Source organism: Lathamus discolor, chromosome 1 (genome assembly GCF_037157495.1).
Source record: "Lathamus discolor isolate bLatDis1 chromosome 1, bLatDis1.hap1, whole genome shotgun sequence".
Lineage (NCBI taxonomy): Eukaryota > Metazoa > Chordata > Aves > Psittaciformes > Psittacidae > Lathamus > Lathamus discolor.
In genome coordinates this window covers 80,419,781-80,434,620 of record NC_088884.1, presented here as the reverse complement: position 1 = coordinate 80,434,620, position 14,840 = coordinate 80,419,781, and the positions used below count along the sequence as shown (strand labels likewise).

The 14,840-nt window shown below is 40.9% G+C and overlaps 1 protein-coding gene across 1 annotated transcript in view; it reads right to left on the bottom strand.

Moving 5' to 3' along the window:
* CACNA1C (calcium voltage-gated channel subunit alpha1 C) overlaps positions 1-14,840 on the bottom strand; it is a 489,049-nt gene that overhangs the window by 196,698 nt on the left and 277,511 nt on the right. The window contains exon 4 of the mRNA XM_065682645.1: positions 6,185-6,324. Within this exon, the coding sequence (XP_065538717.1) occupies positions 6,185-6,324 (140 nt within the window). The remainder of the gene's footprint in view (positions 1-6,184; positions 6,325-14,840) is intronic.

Here is a 14,840-nt window from a genome sequence, read left to right as displayed (position 1 = left end):
TGGCAATGGCCCTTTGGCCCATAGCGTGCCATGGAGATACCACAGGTAACTTGAAAGAAGCTGCCTAGGATGCCAGAAACAGGCTGGGTAAGGTGGCCTCGATTCAGCGCTGGCCGATTTCTCTCTCAGACTTTGCAGTCTGCAGTGCCTCTGTCAGGATCTTGTCTGTACACCCTGACCGGCATATAGCAGACAGAGCCCCCAAACTGCAAGCAGGGGCTGAGCTGCCTGATTGCTTCGCAAGAAGCTCCAGTGCCTGCTGTCTCCAACTAAACCTTACCAATAGGGCCGACCGCAAACATAGGGAGATTGCTGTGGATAGAAAAAGGAGGATTCCTCTACTGAAGCATCTAAGCCAACACTTTTCCCTAGCACTAAATCCACACAGTAGTGTGGATTAGGGCAGTGAAAATGCAAAATCAGTTTCTTAAGGAGTTGGTAAGGTTTTTTTAATTTCATACAAAGAGTCTTATAAAACTTGTCAGCTGTGACTGAGGAACTCCTAACTGGATCTATTCAAAGCCTCAACTTCAAGCACTGCAGAAAGATTTAACAACTAGGTAACAAGCGTGGGAAAAACTGTGTGTGGGGAGGTTGGATGCTGAGTTTGTAGGTGTTGCAGACTGAGAAGCAGGATGCAGAGAAGACAAAAACAGAGCCTATGAGAAATACTGCGTTGACTACAGATATCACAGTGAGAGATAAACAAGGGCTGATGAAAAGAACATAAATTATTTGAATGTATGTATTTCTTGAGCTGTGTACACAAATTATACAGTTGCAATTTTCTGCTGGTCTTCATAATAGAAACACTGTAGGTCAAATTTGGCCTAATGTATTTTCAGAAAGCTAGTGATTAAGCTCTAGAAATGTGCTCTATTTCCTATTCAAACATTTATATCTTTCTAGTCAACAGAATTCCCATGCTAGATGATGAGTGACATACCTATACAACAGTCCCAGTCTCCTGGGATCCTCTGGAGGCAAAAGAATTCACTGCAAAAGCTTTCTTATGCTGTTTTTCAGCTCTGTTGCAAGGCTGAAGACAAGAAACCTCAAGGACCTCTGAGTCAGCAGTTGTGCAAGTCTGAGGGCTCATTATCCTGGTCTCCATTATCACTGGCCCCATATCTGGCCAAATGCCGGCTCTTGACAGCTGGCACCAAGGACATTTCTTCTGTCACTCATTCAATGAGCAAACCATGGGCTGCCCTAGAATTCTATATCCTAAGAAAAGCTATACATGTCCTAAATTATTTCAGAAGCAGAAATGCAACCAGTAGGACAGCTCACTCCACTGGAGCTGGAACATACCTTCCCAGATTAATGCAGCTCCCCTGCAGGCCAGCTGGCCCTGTTTGTGTGCTCCAGAATTGACTGTATGCTAAATGTGCTGTCTTGAGGTACCCACAGTCATCTGACTACTGTACTTCAGGAGTAATTCACAGTAATTCCTGCTGCTTCTCATTTAAAAACCTACATTTAAACTTGAATTGTATTACTGCAGCTAATCCTCCTTTAATGCATTTACTCCAGGCTTAGTCTCCCCTTGTACTAATCCTGATTTTTACTAATGCAGTATAACTTTTTATTTCTCTCACTTATTTCACTCTCTCTCCCTTTTGTACTGGGGTCTACACTGTTCTCTGTCTGGCCTACTGAATCACTACTCCACTCTTCAAATTTATAGTACACCTTGCCAATCCTACTTCATTGTCCCTACCACCTCCTGAGTTAGACCATGGGCTGATATCGATGACTCACAGGCTACAGCTATCACATGCTTTTTTGCTGTAACTCATCATGATCCAGGGGACGAGTTAAAACCTGTTCAGAAATAGCACCAATGATAACACACAGAAGAAAGGTAAAGCTTCTGATGGTCCCCCCTTCCATTATATTCTATTAGGAAAAAACTCCACAACCCATGTACAATTTGTTATTTCTATGACCTTTATAGACTTAAGTTTTTCAGCTGATTGTTTTCCAAACCTAAAAGAGCTGGAGGGATGTTAAGCTACTAATATAAAACGTGAGTTCAGTCTTTCAACCCTATATTTACATGGCAAAACCTGCTCCTTGATGAAAACCTCTGGGAAAAGCTTACAGTAGGCATGATGGAGTGACGTGGTTCTTTCAGTTTCTGCTCAGTAGATGAGTTAGCCGAAATGCATGTTCCAAGCACAGTGTGAGAGAACACTGTGCCGACAGACAAACCAAAGTTTGGACAATATAAAAATGCAAGAGAGCTAACCTCTTGTAGCCACTGAAAATCTCACCATTATTAAAAAAAAAAGGAAAACAGAAATCGATCTTATTTCCTTCCACCTAACTACTTTCTGCCAGCCTAAATTCATGCCCCATTTTCGTTCGACATAGTACTTTCCAGTGATGAAGCACAGTTAACAGCGTCTTGATTTCTGAACTTCACTTGTGACATGACTACTCCTAAATTAAATTCATCTGCCAGACATGAACCATAAAGAAGAAATTAAATTTCTTTCACACATATGCACGTATGGACACACTCCACTTTTTTTTTCTTTCTCATTTACTTGTGAAGTATAAAGCAAGTTTCACTGTTTTTCTCACTTCTATTTTTTCTGTTTCTCTTTTGACATCTGAAATATCAAGAAGATTTTTGCTTTGCTAGATGACCCCAGCAGCAGCATGATAAGGCTGTAAGCTGCTCTTCATCTCTTCCTCTGTGGGCAGGGCATACTGATTTTTATAACATAAAAGAACTTGTCAAAGGCCTCCAGAATATAAAAAGAAAACAGAGGGACTGATATTCTAAGACAAAAAGCCAGCAGAAAAACACAGCTGAAAGAATCCTCATAGGTATAACGAAATAGTAATAAAAAAGGTGGGGGTTTCTTCCCCTCACAGTGTTTACAGTTCACCTGCGATTTGAGTGTGAAAATGTTTGGGTCTGCCCTTTAGAAACTTTTCATAGAAAGACATATACCATGACCACATCTTCCAGTCTGCTCTGAATTTCAGATCTTTTTCAAGTACCTTCACTACTTATCATCCCAGTAAGACTTCCTTTCAAACTGCGATACCTGTCTTTCTGGCAGAAGCTTGGAGGGTCCTTGTGGAATGATTGTGCTTGGCAGACAAACCACAGTACTGCCAGGAAAGACAGATATTCTTCTAGAACAACATTGTCAAGTTAGGCTTCTCTCGAGAGAAATTTCCTCCAACAGCCTAATACTCAAGGACATCAATGTTATATCTGAAAGTTTTAATGTTTTCCAAAAGAGGAACGGTAAAACTGGAGGAAGCAGGAAACAATTTGACTAACCATTAGTGTTTGTGGGTTGTGCCTCATTAGGCAGCTTAGGGGTGTGATCTCTGCTCGTAACTAATAATGTTCTTATCCACAGAGCCTCTGATTGATACCCTCACACAGACATTTTTCTTCAAAGCAACATTTAATGGTGCTGCTATAGCAGTGTCATAGGCTATTTAAAGATAAGCTAGAATCAAGCTTTAAATGACTTAGCTGATGAATAAGCAGATCTCCCACACCACAAGAATGATAAGCTGTTACAAGCTTACAGGTCTAAAGTGCATCCTTTCTCCAGAAAACATAGCTGTTGTGTTCAGTGCTTCCCTCTGCTGCTGCTGTGTATTCCTGTGGCTTTGCTAGAACCACTGATGATAAAATCCCTTTGGATACCAAGAGACCTGTCTCCAGAAGGCAGGGGAAAGTAAGTATAGAGGCACGCTGTTATAAAAACATTTTATGGAAACCAAGACTTCCCTCTAGAATTTATGCTTGGTCTTACACATGTCCATTATCCTCTTACTCTATTGACTTCTGTACTTTAACATAAAGGAAGCCAGCTGTAATGTATTATCTCTTCACGATATGTCTGGTAATCAGTGTGTACTAGATGGGTTTAGAGATAAACAAAGGATCTAAAACATGTCTTTTTTTGATCCTTTAACTTTCAACTTGAAGAAGTACTTCCCACCTTGCCTTTCCAATTTTTCTGTAGCAAAGACAATCACTGAAAATGAACATGATTCCTAAGGCAGAACAAGCACAAATGGCAATTACCATGGTAGTTTTGGGACTCGAAGCTTCCAGTATGAGTTGCACATCATCCTTTGCCCCACATGCCAAAGAAATCCCTTACCCAGTGCTACAGCAGTGTCTAAATTACTCAGCTTTCTCAAATAGCTCCATCAATGGGCAGAAAAAGGCACCACATGGAAATGTTACCAGCACTTGCTTTGTTGCTCCTCCCTTTCTCTCTCTTTCAAATTTATTTTAAACCTTTTCTATGGGACTTCCTCCCTGGAAAAAATATTCAAATACACTGAAATTTAAACATAATGTCATTAGGGGATTTCAGACAGCCCCATGGAAAAGAAGACAGGGCAGAACAGGAACAGATGGTATCACCACATAGATTTTGCAGAGGGGTTGTGGAGAGAAAAAGCAGCACACCAGCCTAGGCTGTGGTACTGTACAAGTGAGTTTAAACAGATAAACATCAAAGGAACCCATCTGGCCTTGAAGTGGAATCTGTCACTTGAGATTGTTACTATTTAACAGAGACCTTGGGGTCTTGGCCATGTTTATTATACACGTGTAATCCCTCCCGAGTTACATTTTTCGTTCCCCATCTAGCGACTGAGAGCTGCTGGAGGCAAGAGCAGATAGAAGAGCTAAGAGCTGCAGCTTCTGTCATTGGCAAGGGAATTAATTTCAGTCTGAATATCATCTTGCTGATTAACCACCCTGGTTGGAAAATTGAAAGGACTGTACTTCAACTAGATATAATGCTGCCTTATGATTTCTGGAGCCCTGCTCTTTCACATTCCAATGGAAGAAGAAGAGGTAATGTGCCCTCTCTTTAAAAAGTCTCTTTCTCATAAAAATGAAAAGGGAATAATCACATTCACAGGACTTTTGTTCTCCAATCTTTCCTAAATGTAAGCAGCAATTCCCAAGCAGGTGATATATCTGAGGGCATTCAAAGGCAGAACCAGCTATGGAATTGGACATCAATGGCAGGGGATTTTCCAATTTCCAATTACTAATTTGCTGTGGGATCCTCTGGCTGCAGATAGGAACAAAGGAGCCCTGCCGTAAGGAGAAGCATTATGCTCATGTGGAGGCAGTGAGGTCTTGAGACTAAGAATAGGCTCCAGCTTGTCTCCCTCCCCCTCACTGGGAATTCTCTTTCCACTCACTTTTCCCTGTAATGACAGAAAGTGGGAGGGATCGGGTAGCATACATCAGTTTGCTGACGTAATTTTGGGGGTCCACCACAAAATTGGTCAAGAAGCTAGATGGACTTTGGTGCAGGGCAGGAATTAAGAGGGGGCTTTGATGACTGAAAGTGTCCCTTTTGACATTTTCCCTAGGAGCTGATGCAGGGTTTCCTTGGTAAAGAGGTGAAAATAATTAAAGTTTTTGTGGGCGATGAAATTCTTTAACAATGGAGTGGTGGGAGGATGGGACAAATTACTCAGGCAAAGATATACTTGTTCTCTTTGTCTTCAGGGGTAGTTTATCCTTCACCTCTTCCCTTCAACAGCCACAATTCAAATCCCTTGCTTATCTCCTACCTTTAGGTAGAAAAAGAAGGTGTTTTACTTTGCTTTTATTCAAATAAATTAAATGCCAAGCTTGAAAAAACATGTAGAGAAATATAAGGGGATTAGAAAAGCTGCAGCTCAAAGTGGCAGTTAGTAAAATTAGACTTTTAAAATGTTAAAACATTAAAGGGGTCAAAATCAAAGTGCTGAAATCACCAGCAGAACAATGCATTTGAACTGAAGAACTTGTTTTTGTTTGTAAGAGAATGAGAAACATCAGTAAAAGTTCACATGATGGCAGAATTCCTTTGGTATCCAACTCTAATCTTAGAGGAGCCAACCTAGATGTTATTTTTAAATATTCATACAGGTTTACAAACAAAGGGAGTTTCTTCCAGTTGGACAGCCTTGCACTGCTTCCTCTCTTTATCCCTGTTCCCAAAAAGCAATTTAATTTCCATGTCTTGCAAACCATTAAAATGGCAGTGATAGGAGGAACATAAGGTACAGCAGCAACCTCTAACCCCTACATAGCATGCCAAACATTCATCCACCCTCATGCTCCCAAAGGTTGACAGGATCCCCATGTGTCAGCGCATTCAGTGACAAAAATGTCGGTACTCACCCTACTACCACAATTATAAAATCTAGTAAATTCCAGCCATTGCGGAGGTAAGCGTTGGGGTGAAAGAGAAGTCCGTATGCTATTACTTTTAAAAATGCTTCCACTGTAAAAATTATGAGAAAGAGATACTCCACTCGTTCCTGTGGAAGATAAGAGAACAGAGAGACAATGGTTAGTGTGAGTGACAAACCATGGATAAGGACATTTTCTTCTGTGACAGTCCGCCCATGCAGCCTCCAACTCACTGACTTACCACTTGGGTACACCTAACATGCATGGCTTGCCAGACAGCTTTTCTCCCTACACTTTCATTGTCTGCAGCCAGTCTGACAGGACAGTGGCAGTAAATCTTGGTTAGGCTCTGAAATTTGCTGCCCTCGCCTTGGGCAGGGACTGACCACTGCACAGGCCTGTGTAATGGAGATGGGGAGAAAGTCAACAGGCATGTTCTAGCACTCAGCTCTCTACAGAGTATGTTGCCAAATACGACCAGCTATCAGAATGAACTGCATCCAGTCCTTTTCTGCCTCTGGAGAGGAAACATAGCTGGATGCAATACTGTTTAGAGAGATGGATAGAAATAAAGGAGCCCACCTGAGATTGATGCATGTGTCATATTGTGCCTTCTTTGGGATTCCCTTTTCTGTTGCTAGGGAATAGGTAGGCTGAATATTAGTAGTAAATGATTTACAGATCAGGATGACTAATGTTAGGGGCTTTTATTCATTTCATGAGAAATGTACATGTCCCTGTGAAATGCAGGCTGCAATTAAGCATATCCAAACAAAATTACTTCCAGTGACAGTACAGTCTGATTCAGGACAAGCAAACAGGTTTTTGGAGCCAGTACACAGGCTCACCATCCCTAATCTCTGGGGTTTCTCTTATTCCCCACTGTAGAATAAGAATAGCAGTGATGCAGAAACAGTAGAGACTTCTACCTAAGTAGGAGGGAAACTGCAGTATTAGGTAATCACTACCAAAGTGCTGCGTGGCAAGCTGAGTGGGAAACAAGTACATGAAACCTAGATGACAGCAAAAGGATGCAAGGTCCCTAACAAGGTTAAACTACAAAGTGAATAAAAGTTCACATTAAAGAGCTAAAAATCAGAGTTAAATACAAATGAAAACATCCTAGGCATTTCTGGACATATTTTACAGCATATGCAGAAAGACAGTCAGGTTACTACTATATTTTTCCTTTCAACTCCAAACTGCAATTGCCCTTTTCTTCTGTCCAGTTCAATGAATGTATGACGCTTTCATACTATATAGCAATACACAGTGTGCAGGATTACAAAACACCCATTCCATCATTACACAGCTGCCCGTTTGAGCATCTTCCTTTCAGGTCCAGGTAATTAACAACTCACTAGCAAACCATGGATCAAAAAAGGCAATTTCTAGTTTGTCTGCATGTTTACACTGACAGGCTATTTTACATAACTGAGAAATTCTATCTGACAGTAGCAGGCACATGTTCGTGCTTTAAAATATTGCTGTTTTCCCCTCAGACAATGCTTTCACAATAACTGCAACATTCCCCAGTACTTAGTGCAGGGAATACCTAAAAAAGAAAAAGTATAATTGTGTAGTTATCTATTTGTCATAAACCTTTAGAATGTGCCCACAACACAGAACTTGTCCATCATTGTCGCAGATGGAGACAGGTCAGCACACTAAGATTTCCTTCCCCTTGAACTCAGAGAAGAAAACAACAATATACAATAGTAGCAACTCCTATTTCCCTAGCTTTACAGACAGTGAGTGCATTATTTTATTTATCACAGGAATTGGCACATTAAGTGCTAACAACCAGAAGTCCAGACATGGTCTTGGCCACAGAAAAGAACTCCATAATGCCCTGCACACTCCTAGAATGGATGAACCTGCTGCCCTTCTCACTCAACTGCTGCTGACAACTGAATGGGTACTACTTAATGTACAAATTGTAGTCAAGCAGACCCAAACAACCAAGATCTATGCATACATTTGCAAAGTAAGACAAGCTGCCATGAAACCTCTTTAAAAAAGACCCAAAACAAACCACAGAATGACTGTATGATGGGAAGTCTATGCAGTGTCTTTCTGATTGCCCTGCACCTTTGTACAGCACATGCCTCTACCAGTATAGTGCAAGGCCAGATACCATCCCATATAGATAGTCTACGGCAGCTCTGCCTGGGAGGCAACGCCCTACCTCTGAAAAGACAAGGTAAAGCCTGTTTAGAGGATGAGGAAAGTGAAAATGGGTTCTGGGAAGGAAGAGCGTGCCCTGCGTTGAGGATGGGAGTAGGGAGTGCTGTGCCTGGGATGGGCATGGCTTCCCTAGGGATGAATGAACAACTTTTAGGATGGAAATGAAGATTTCTCTTGCTGCAACCCAGCCCATTAATGGGTTTCTTTCCCTATTTCAACCAAGGGCTTTCCACAGTTGTGGGCAAGCCTTCTTTCCCTCCTGCAAAAGTGCCACAGTCGGTCTGAGACCACTCTCTCATTCAGACTGCCGTTGAGGCTGCCCTGTGTGCTCAATTCACCTGGCATCCCACTCTGTAAACACAGACACAGGCTCATGGTGAAATGCTGTAGGCACTAAAAATCAGCCTTCCCTTAAAACCTTTCCTGGCAGTCATAGCAGACACTGATAACAAGGGGATGTTGAAGAGACCACCCCCTCGGTTAATAACTCCAGGTCCAACTTGAAGCAGATTGGCAGAAGAATTGAAGAGGAAGCCCTAAAACTGATCCTGTGCCTAGTAATTTAACAATGGACATTGCCCTTGACCTCTGGGCACCCTTGGACAAATACTGCTACCAGCTCTGGCTCTGTGCTTCTTCTGGGGCTGCAGTGTTGTGCAGGCCTACCTGGCCAGAAGAGCTTTCCACTGCATGAATTTTGTCAAAATACCTACTCTAACATTATCGAGGGTCCAAGAAAGTAAATACTTGAGAAAATTCTGGAACAACTTTTTTTTTTTTTTTTTTTTTAATATTTTTAATATTTATTACTCCACAGAACAGCCGGTATTTCAAACACTAACAGGTTCCATTTGGTTGGGTTTAGGAGCCTCATAACTTTTTGCTTCTAAAGACACCTATGGGACTACAGACTCCTGTTTTGTTATTGTAATAAAGCTGTTTGTTGAACCATGCTATTGAGGTAATAATATGCCAAAATATTACACACACATGCATATATATACACCTATGCAAAGATATACACATGTCTACATACACAACTACAAGCTGTTTGAATAAATTCCTTAAATGCTCTGGTTAAAGTGGAAAGATCCATAAAAAGTAAAACTCTATAAAAGCCTCTGAAATGAACACAGGATACAGAATGCTGAGCACAGGAGAGAGATTTTATGATCCTCTGCACTTAAATTAATGATTTCAGGATCTAAAACTGAAGGAAAAATGCTGCCGAGATTAAAGAGTGTAGCTACTCCCAGGCCATTTCAGAAAGCTACTCCTGCTTAGACTCAAGAAGAATTTGAAAAGCCTACTAATTAATTCTGTTCCCTTTTCTCCTTATACTATAAAACTCAAGGGCTTTTATGAACACAGCATAACTCAGTAATGACATAGCATAACTAGGTTCTGGATAAAACCTGGATTAAAGTCCCAGTTCTGATGTCACCCTTGCCAGATGAACTCACAGAAATGACTCAACCACCCGCTACCTCAGGTTAGAAATAAGAGGAGGACCTGTTGCCCTCAGCAGCCACAGACTTATTAAATTTCCTCTGTTAAATGGGCACCTGCAATTCTGGCTGCTAATCTGAAGCTTTGTTCTCACAGTTTAGGCAGACAGGGCCCCAGTGTTTCAAGCTCCCAAGGGACATAGATGGAACTAGATGATCTTAAGGTCCGCTCCAACCCTAACTATTCTGTGATTCTGTGAAGTTTATGTTGGATATAAGGAAGAAATAAATTCTTTCCTGTTAGGGTGGTGAGGCACTGGAATGGGTTGCCCAAGGAAGTTGTGAGTGCTCCATCCCTGTCAGTGTTCAAGGCCAGGCTGGACAGAGCCTTGGGTGGCATGGTTTAGTGTGAGGTGTCCCTCCCTGCCCATGGCAGGGGGGTTGAAACTAGACGATCTTAAGGTCCTTTCTAACCCTAACTATTCTATAATTCTAAGACATAGCACTGCAAAGCATCTGTAAAGCTATTCCTCTAAGAAGCCAGTTTGGTGCCGTTTTAAAGGAAACCAAGCTTTAAAAATATTGGCATTTTTTGTCTGAGAGAGCTCCCTGCTGACAGAGAGCTGCCCACTACCTCTGTGGGAGGGAAAAGAGATAGCAACAGCATCACCCCTTGAAAGACAAATCCAAACCACAGCATCAAAAGAGAGGGAACTTGTTATGGAGCTGTAAGAAAGATGAAACAGTATTTTTTAACGTGTGTCTCAAAAATGGGAACCATGCTGATGGGGCTGACACACATGAAGCACAGTGAAGACTGTGGAATTACAAAGCAAGAGCTTCCTGCTTGGGCAATAGTGTTGAAATGTTTTAAAAAAATCAGACAAAACCCCTCAAACAAAAAAGATATGAGTGGAAGACGAAGAAGGACAAAAGTCTTAAAAAACTGGTTAGTCTCTGGAGCATACACAGATGTTCTGGGACTTGCTCTACCATTGTTTTTCTGAGTTTGTTTCATTTTTCATCGACATAGGACATAAGCATCAGTTACCCTAGCTAACAGATTAGCCAGCACTTAGCATTGCCAAGAAACAAACTGTATATCATCTTACTCTTAACAAAGAAACAAACATTAACTTACTGTTAAGGCTCTAAGATATACTTCCAAAAGAGGATTACTGTATTAAGTACAAAACCCCTCTAATCCCATGTGCCTTCCAAAGATGTCATCAGTTTGTTTTTGTTTATAATTTTTAAACTATTGAATAACATCTTAGGTTCATAAAAGGAGTCTGAAAACAGGAAATCTAAGGAAATTACTATAGGGTGCTGTGAGGCTTTTCTTGTGTCAGCAGAGGAGTGAGTAGCCCAGTGCTGTTTCTGAGAAATGGTCCTCAGGATGATTCACTGTATCTTGACTCTAGCTCTTCAAATCCCATCCACCCAGAGACACTGCTTGGTTGTAACATTTACTTTGTAAGAGTTACACAAGGCTCAAATGACATTCTGGTGCCCTAGTAGCCCATACACCCCAGTATGAAGAGTTTACAATCTAAAAATCAAGACTTTGCTGTCTGTCTCTGCTTGCGCTCTGCTCAGCTTGTAACAAACCAAGTTTTAAAAACTAGAGCTTATACATTTGAAGTAAGGCGCTGCAAGCCCTGCACAGCTAGAATCATTACAAACCTGCCTGTTTGACCTTAGTCAATGTTATGTCAGTGTCTGCATTATTATTCCCTAGTGCTTCCTTAAACATAATCGAATACATTTATTCAGTAATGCAAATACTCAGTAGTCCAAGGAAAACATCAGTATTTCAAGAGTTTCTGTCATATAGGATGTTTTGGCATTAGCTGCATAAATAAAATAGGCTCTGAAAGATACAAGTCAGAGTGGAGGCACTCAGACTTTTTCCTAGTAGGGAAAATTATCTTTTCTGATGGGCAGTAAGGAGACTAAACTACAGCGCTGGGAAAGATGGCCTAGAGACATTATGAAAAAAGGCTCCATGTTTTTGGATTACAAGTTATCATCACATCAGAGATATGGATATCCTCACTGTGTGAATTTGCTGACCTGGAGGTTCATGTTAGTATTAATATCTTTGACCTTCAGTGAGGAAGAGCCACATGTATGCACTTAAGGGATCAGCTCAATAAAGCAGATTTTAAGACAGGTTTGTTGAGAGTAGGTTCCTTCTGAATGTATTCAGTTACTCAAGAGACATTTTCAGCTAAATATGTGTGAAAATAGTACACAAACACATTAGGGAATAAAACTTAAAGGAAAGAACATACCTAGATTATTTTTTGTTTCTTTCCCTTAAAATTACTGCCATTGAACAAGCAAGCAGCCATATCTATTTATTTGATAGATAGAAAGGGATGATAAGATAGCATACTGCTAAACATAACTCCTTTGGCTGTTACTGTTGGTTCTAAAAAGACAGGACCCCTTCTTCTACCTATTACCCCAAAAGAATAGTCCCCAAAATTGAGCAAAATAACACTGTCCTGGGTTCAGCAGTAGCAGTCATTTTTCTCCTTCTTAGTAGCTAGTGCAGCGCTATGTTTTCATTTTTTTGGCCTGGGAACAGTGCTGATAACGCCGATGTTTTTCGTTGCTGCTCAAATGTTTGGTCTGGCCAAGGACTTTCTGAGCCTCATGCTCTGCTAGGGAGGAGGGGAAGCCAGGAGGAAGCAGAGACAGGACACCTGACCCAAACTGACCAAAGAGGTATTCCATACCACAGCACGTCATGCCCAGGATGTAACAGGGAGAGAACCCGGAAGGGCTGGGGACTGCAGGGTTGGAAGAGGTATAGGTTGGTGCTCGGCTGGGGGGAGTAGGGCAAGTTATTGGTCAGCTGGTGTTGAGGTGTTGTATTCTTTCCTCTTGTTTTTTCTTTTATCATTACTAGTATTGGTGGTAGCAGTAGTGATTTGTGTGATACCTTAGTTACTAAAGTGTTCTTATCTCAACCCGTGGGAGTTGCATTCTTTTTGATTCTCCTCTCCGTCCCTCCAGGAGCAAGGGGAGGGCAAGAAGGTGGGTAGGGAGTGAACGAGCTTTTGTGGTTGGGTTTAAACCACGACAAACACAAACCGCTTTGACTTGGAAAGGATAAAACAAGCCAAAGAAGGAAGTGGGTGAACAGCATTTAACTAAACATAACCCACTGTGTTGGTAAACAGCAGTCCAAACAGCTTCCAAAGGGTTAGACTTCCAAATGTCATCAGCATTACCTTCTCTCCACTCCAACCAAAGGCAGTGTCTGTATAATATCAGGCATTACAATTAGCAGAGTTAAATTCACACCAAGCACTGCAGAAATACCACCTTTTAACTAATACCTGTAACTGACAGATACTCTCATATGCAGCTTAATTTAAAGGTGTCCAAGGCTAGAAGACTAAATCAAAGACAGAAGTCTTGCTAATCTGAAATAAGCAATTATAAAACAGGAATACAGTGCAAGCCAGCCTTAAGTACCTTATGATAGTTCATAACATGCCCACAATGCATTTAGAGACCTTCCACTGAAATGAACAGAAGAGAGGACTTTAACAGTTTTGAATGATTACAGACCTAATATATGACTTACATTCAAGAGTTTCTTAGCAAATCAATGAATACTTCATGCATAGACCTTTTGCAGGATCTAGTGTAAGCTCCTTATTTTTTTTCACTTTGGCAAGGATCAAGTTGAACTTGAGTTCAGTGGAATGACGTTTTGCGTCAGACAGTGTTCAATTGTAATACAAAGCCAAGATACAAAGAGGTCCATCCCCTGTGCTAGGTACCTTGTACAAATACATTTTCCCCTTCAGTAAACCATATGTTCCTTACCCACTCAAACCCAAATAAAGATGATGAATGGCATCACTGTTCTGATTTACCATCATTCCACTACATTTGTTTTACTAATATTAGGTGAAGAAACAGGCTCCAGCTATGCAGAATAATGCAACTATTGGGAATCCTGCACTTCAGAAGGGGTTGACATGCCATTATCATTTGGACCATACTGTGAGAGAAGTATTACTTTGAAACCTTTATATTAGTGAACATTCTGAGTAATTTGATTTAATTTTGAACACCAGCCATGTTTTGAGTTGAAGTTTGGACTAGACAATCCACAGAAGTCCCTCCCTTTCAACCTGTATTTTTTCTGAGACAATATGCATATTTTATCATTCTACATACAACTCCAGCCCTCAGAATAATCTAACAAACTTTCTATTTCCTTTCCACACAGTGCTTTCCAGTGGGATGCCTTATTATCCACAATAGAGATGGTCAAGCATGCACCTTTCTGGATTTATATAAAGGATTATGCATCCATTTGGACTCAAAATTTGGACTCTGATACTGGTTATATAATGTCTAACCTATTTAAGTTTTTTCTTTACGGATTTTGGCTAGAAGTAGCAGAAATCTCTTGGGTGCTGTTGCTCAAGATTCTTTTTTTTTTTTTTGGACTGAATAGAACAATCAGATCTTGCCTATATATGAATTAAATACAAAGAATATGTTCCTTATGGGCTTGGTTTGTCTTTGGTGTGACCAAGAACTGAAACCATCCAAACAGCCATGTACGAACATTCCAAACTGAACAGCTCTGAAGAGGCAGAGAATTTTGTACCCTATTTTCTTCTGTTTTGGTCCACTACTCTGATTAAACTGAAATGAACTGTCACTTTACATTCTGATCAGACCAACAAGAGACTACCCTTCTAGGAGGAAGCAACATTAGGGAAGACAACATAAGCTTTATGACTAAGACAGCCTCATTTAGGATCTCTGGATAGAAATTAAAAGCTGGCTAGGTGTTGTTACCATGCCTAGGAATTAAATTCACGCCCAGGAGAAAACTTTTACTCGCTTCTTTTATGTAGTTTCAGAGATAGTGAGGCAGTCTAGTGTCTTCTCCCAAGATTAACACAGCCATTTGAAACACCGAGTTAATTGTCCACCTACCAACCTCTGACTAAGGACTGGGTACCAAA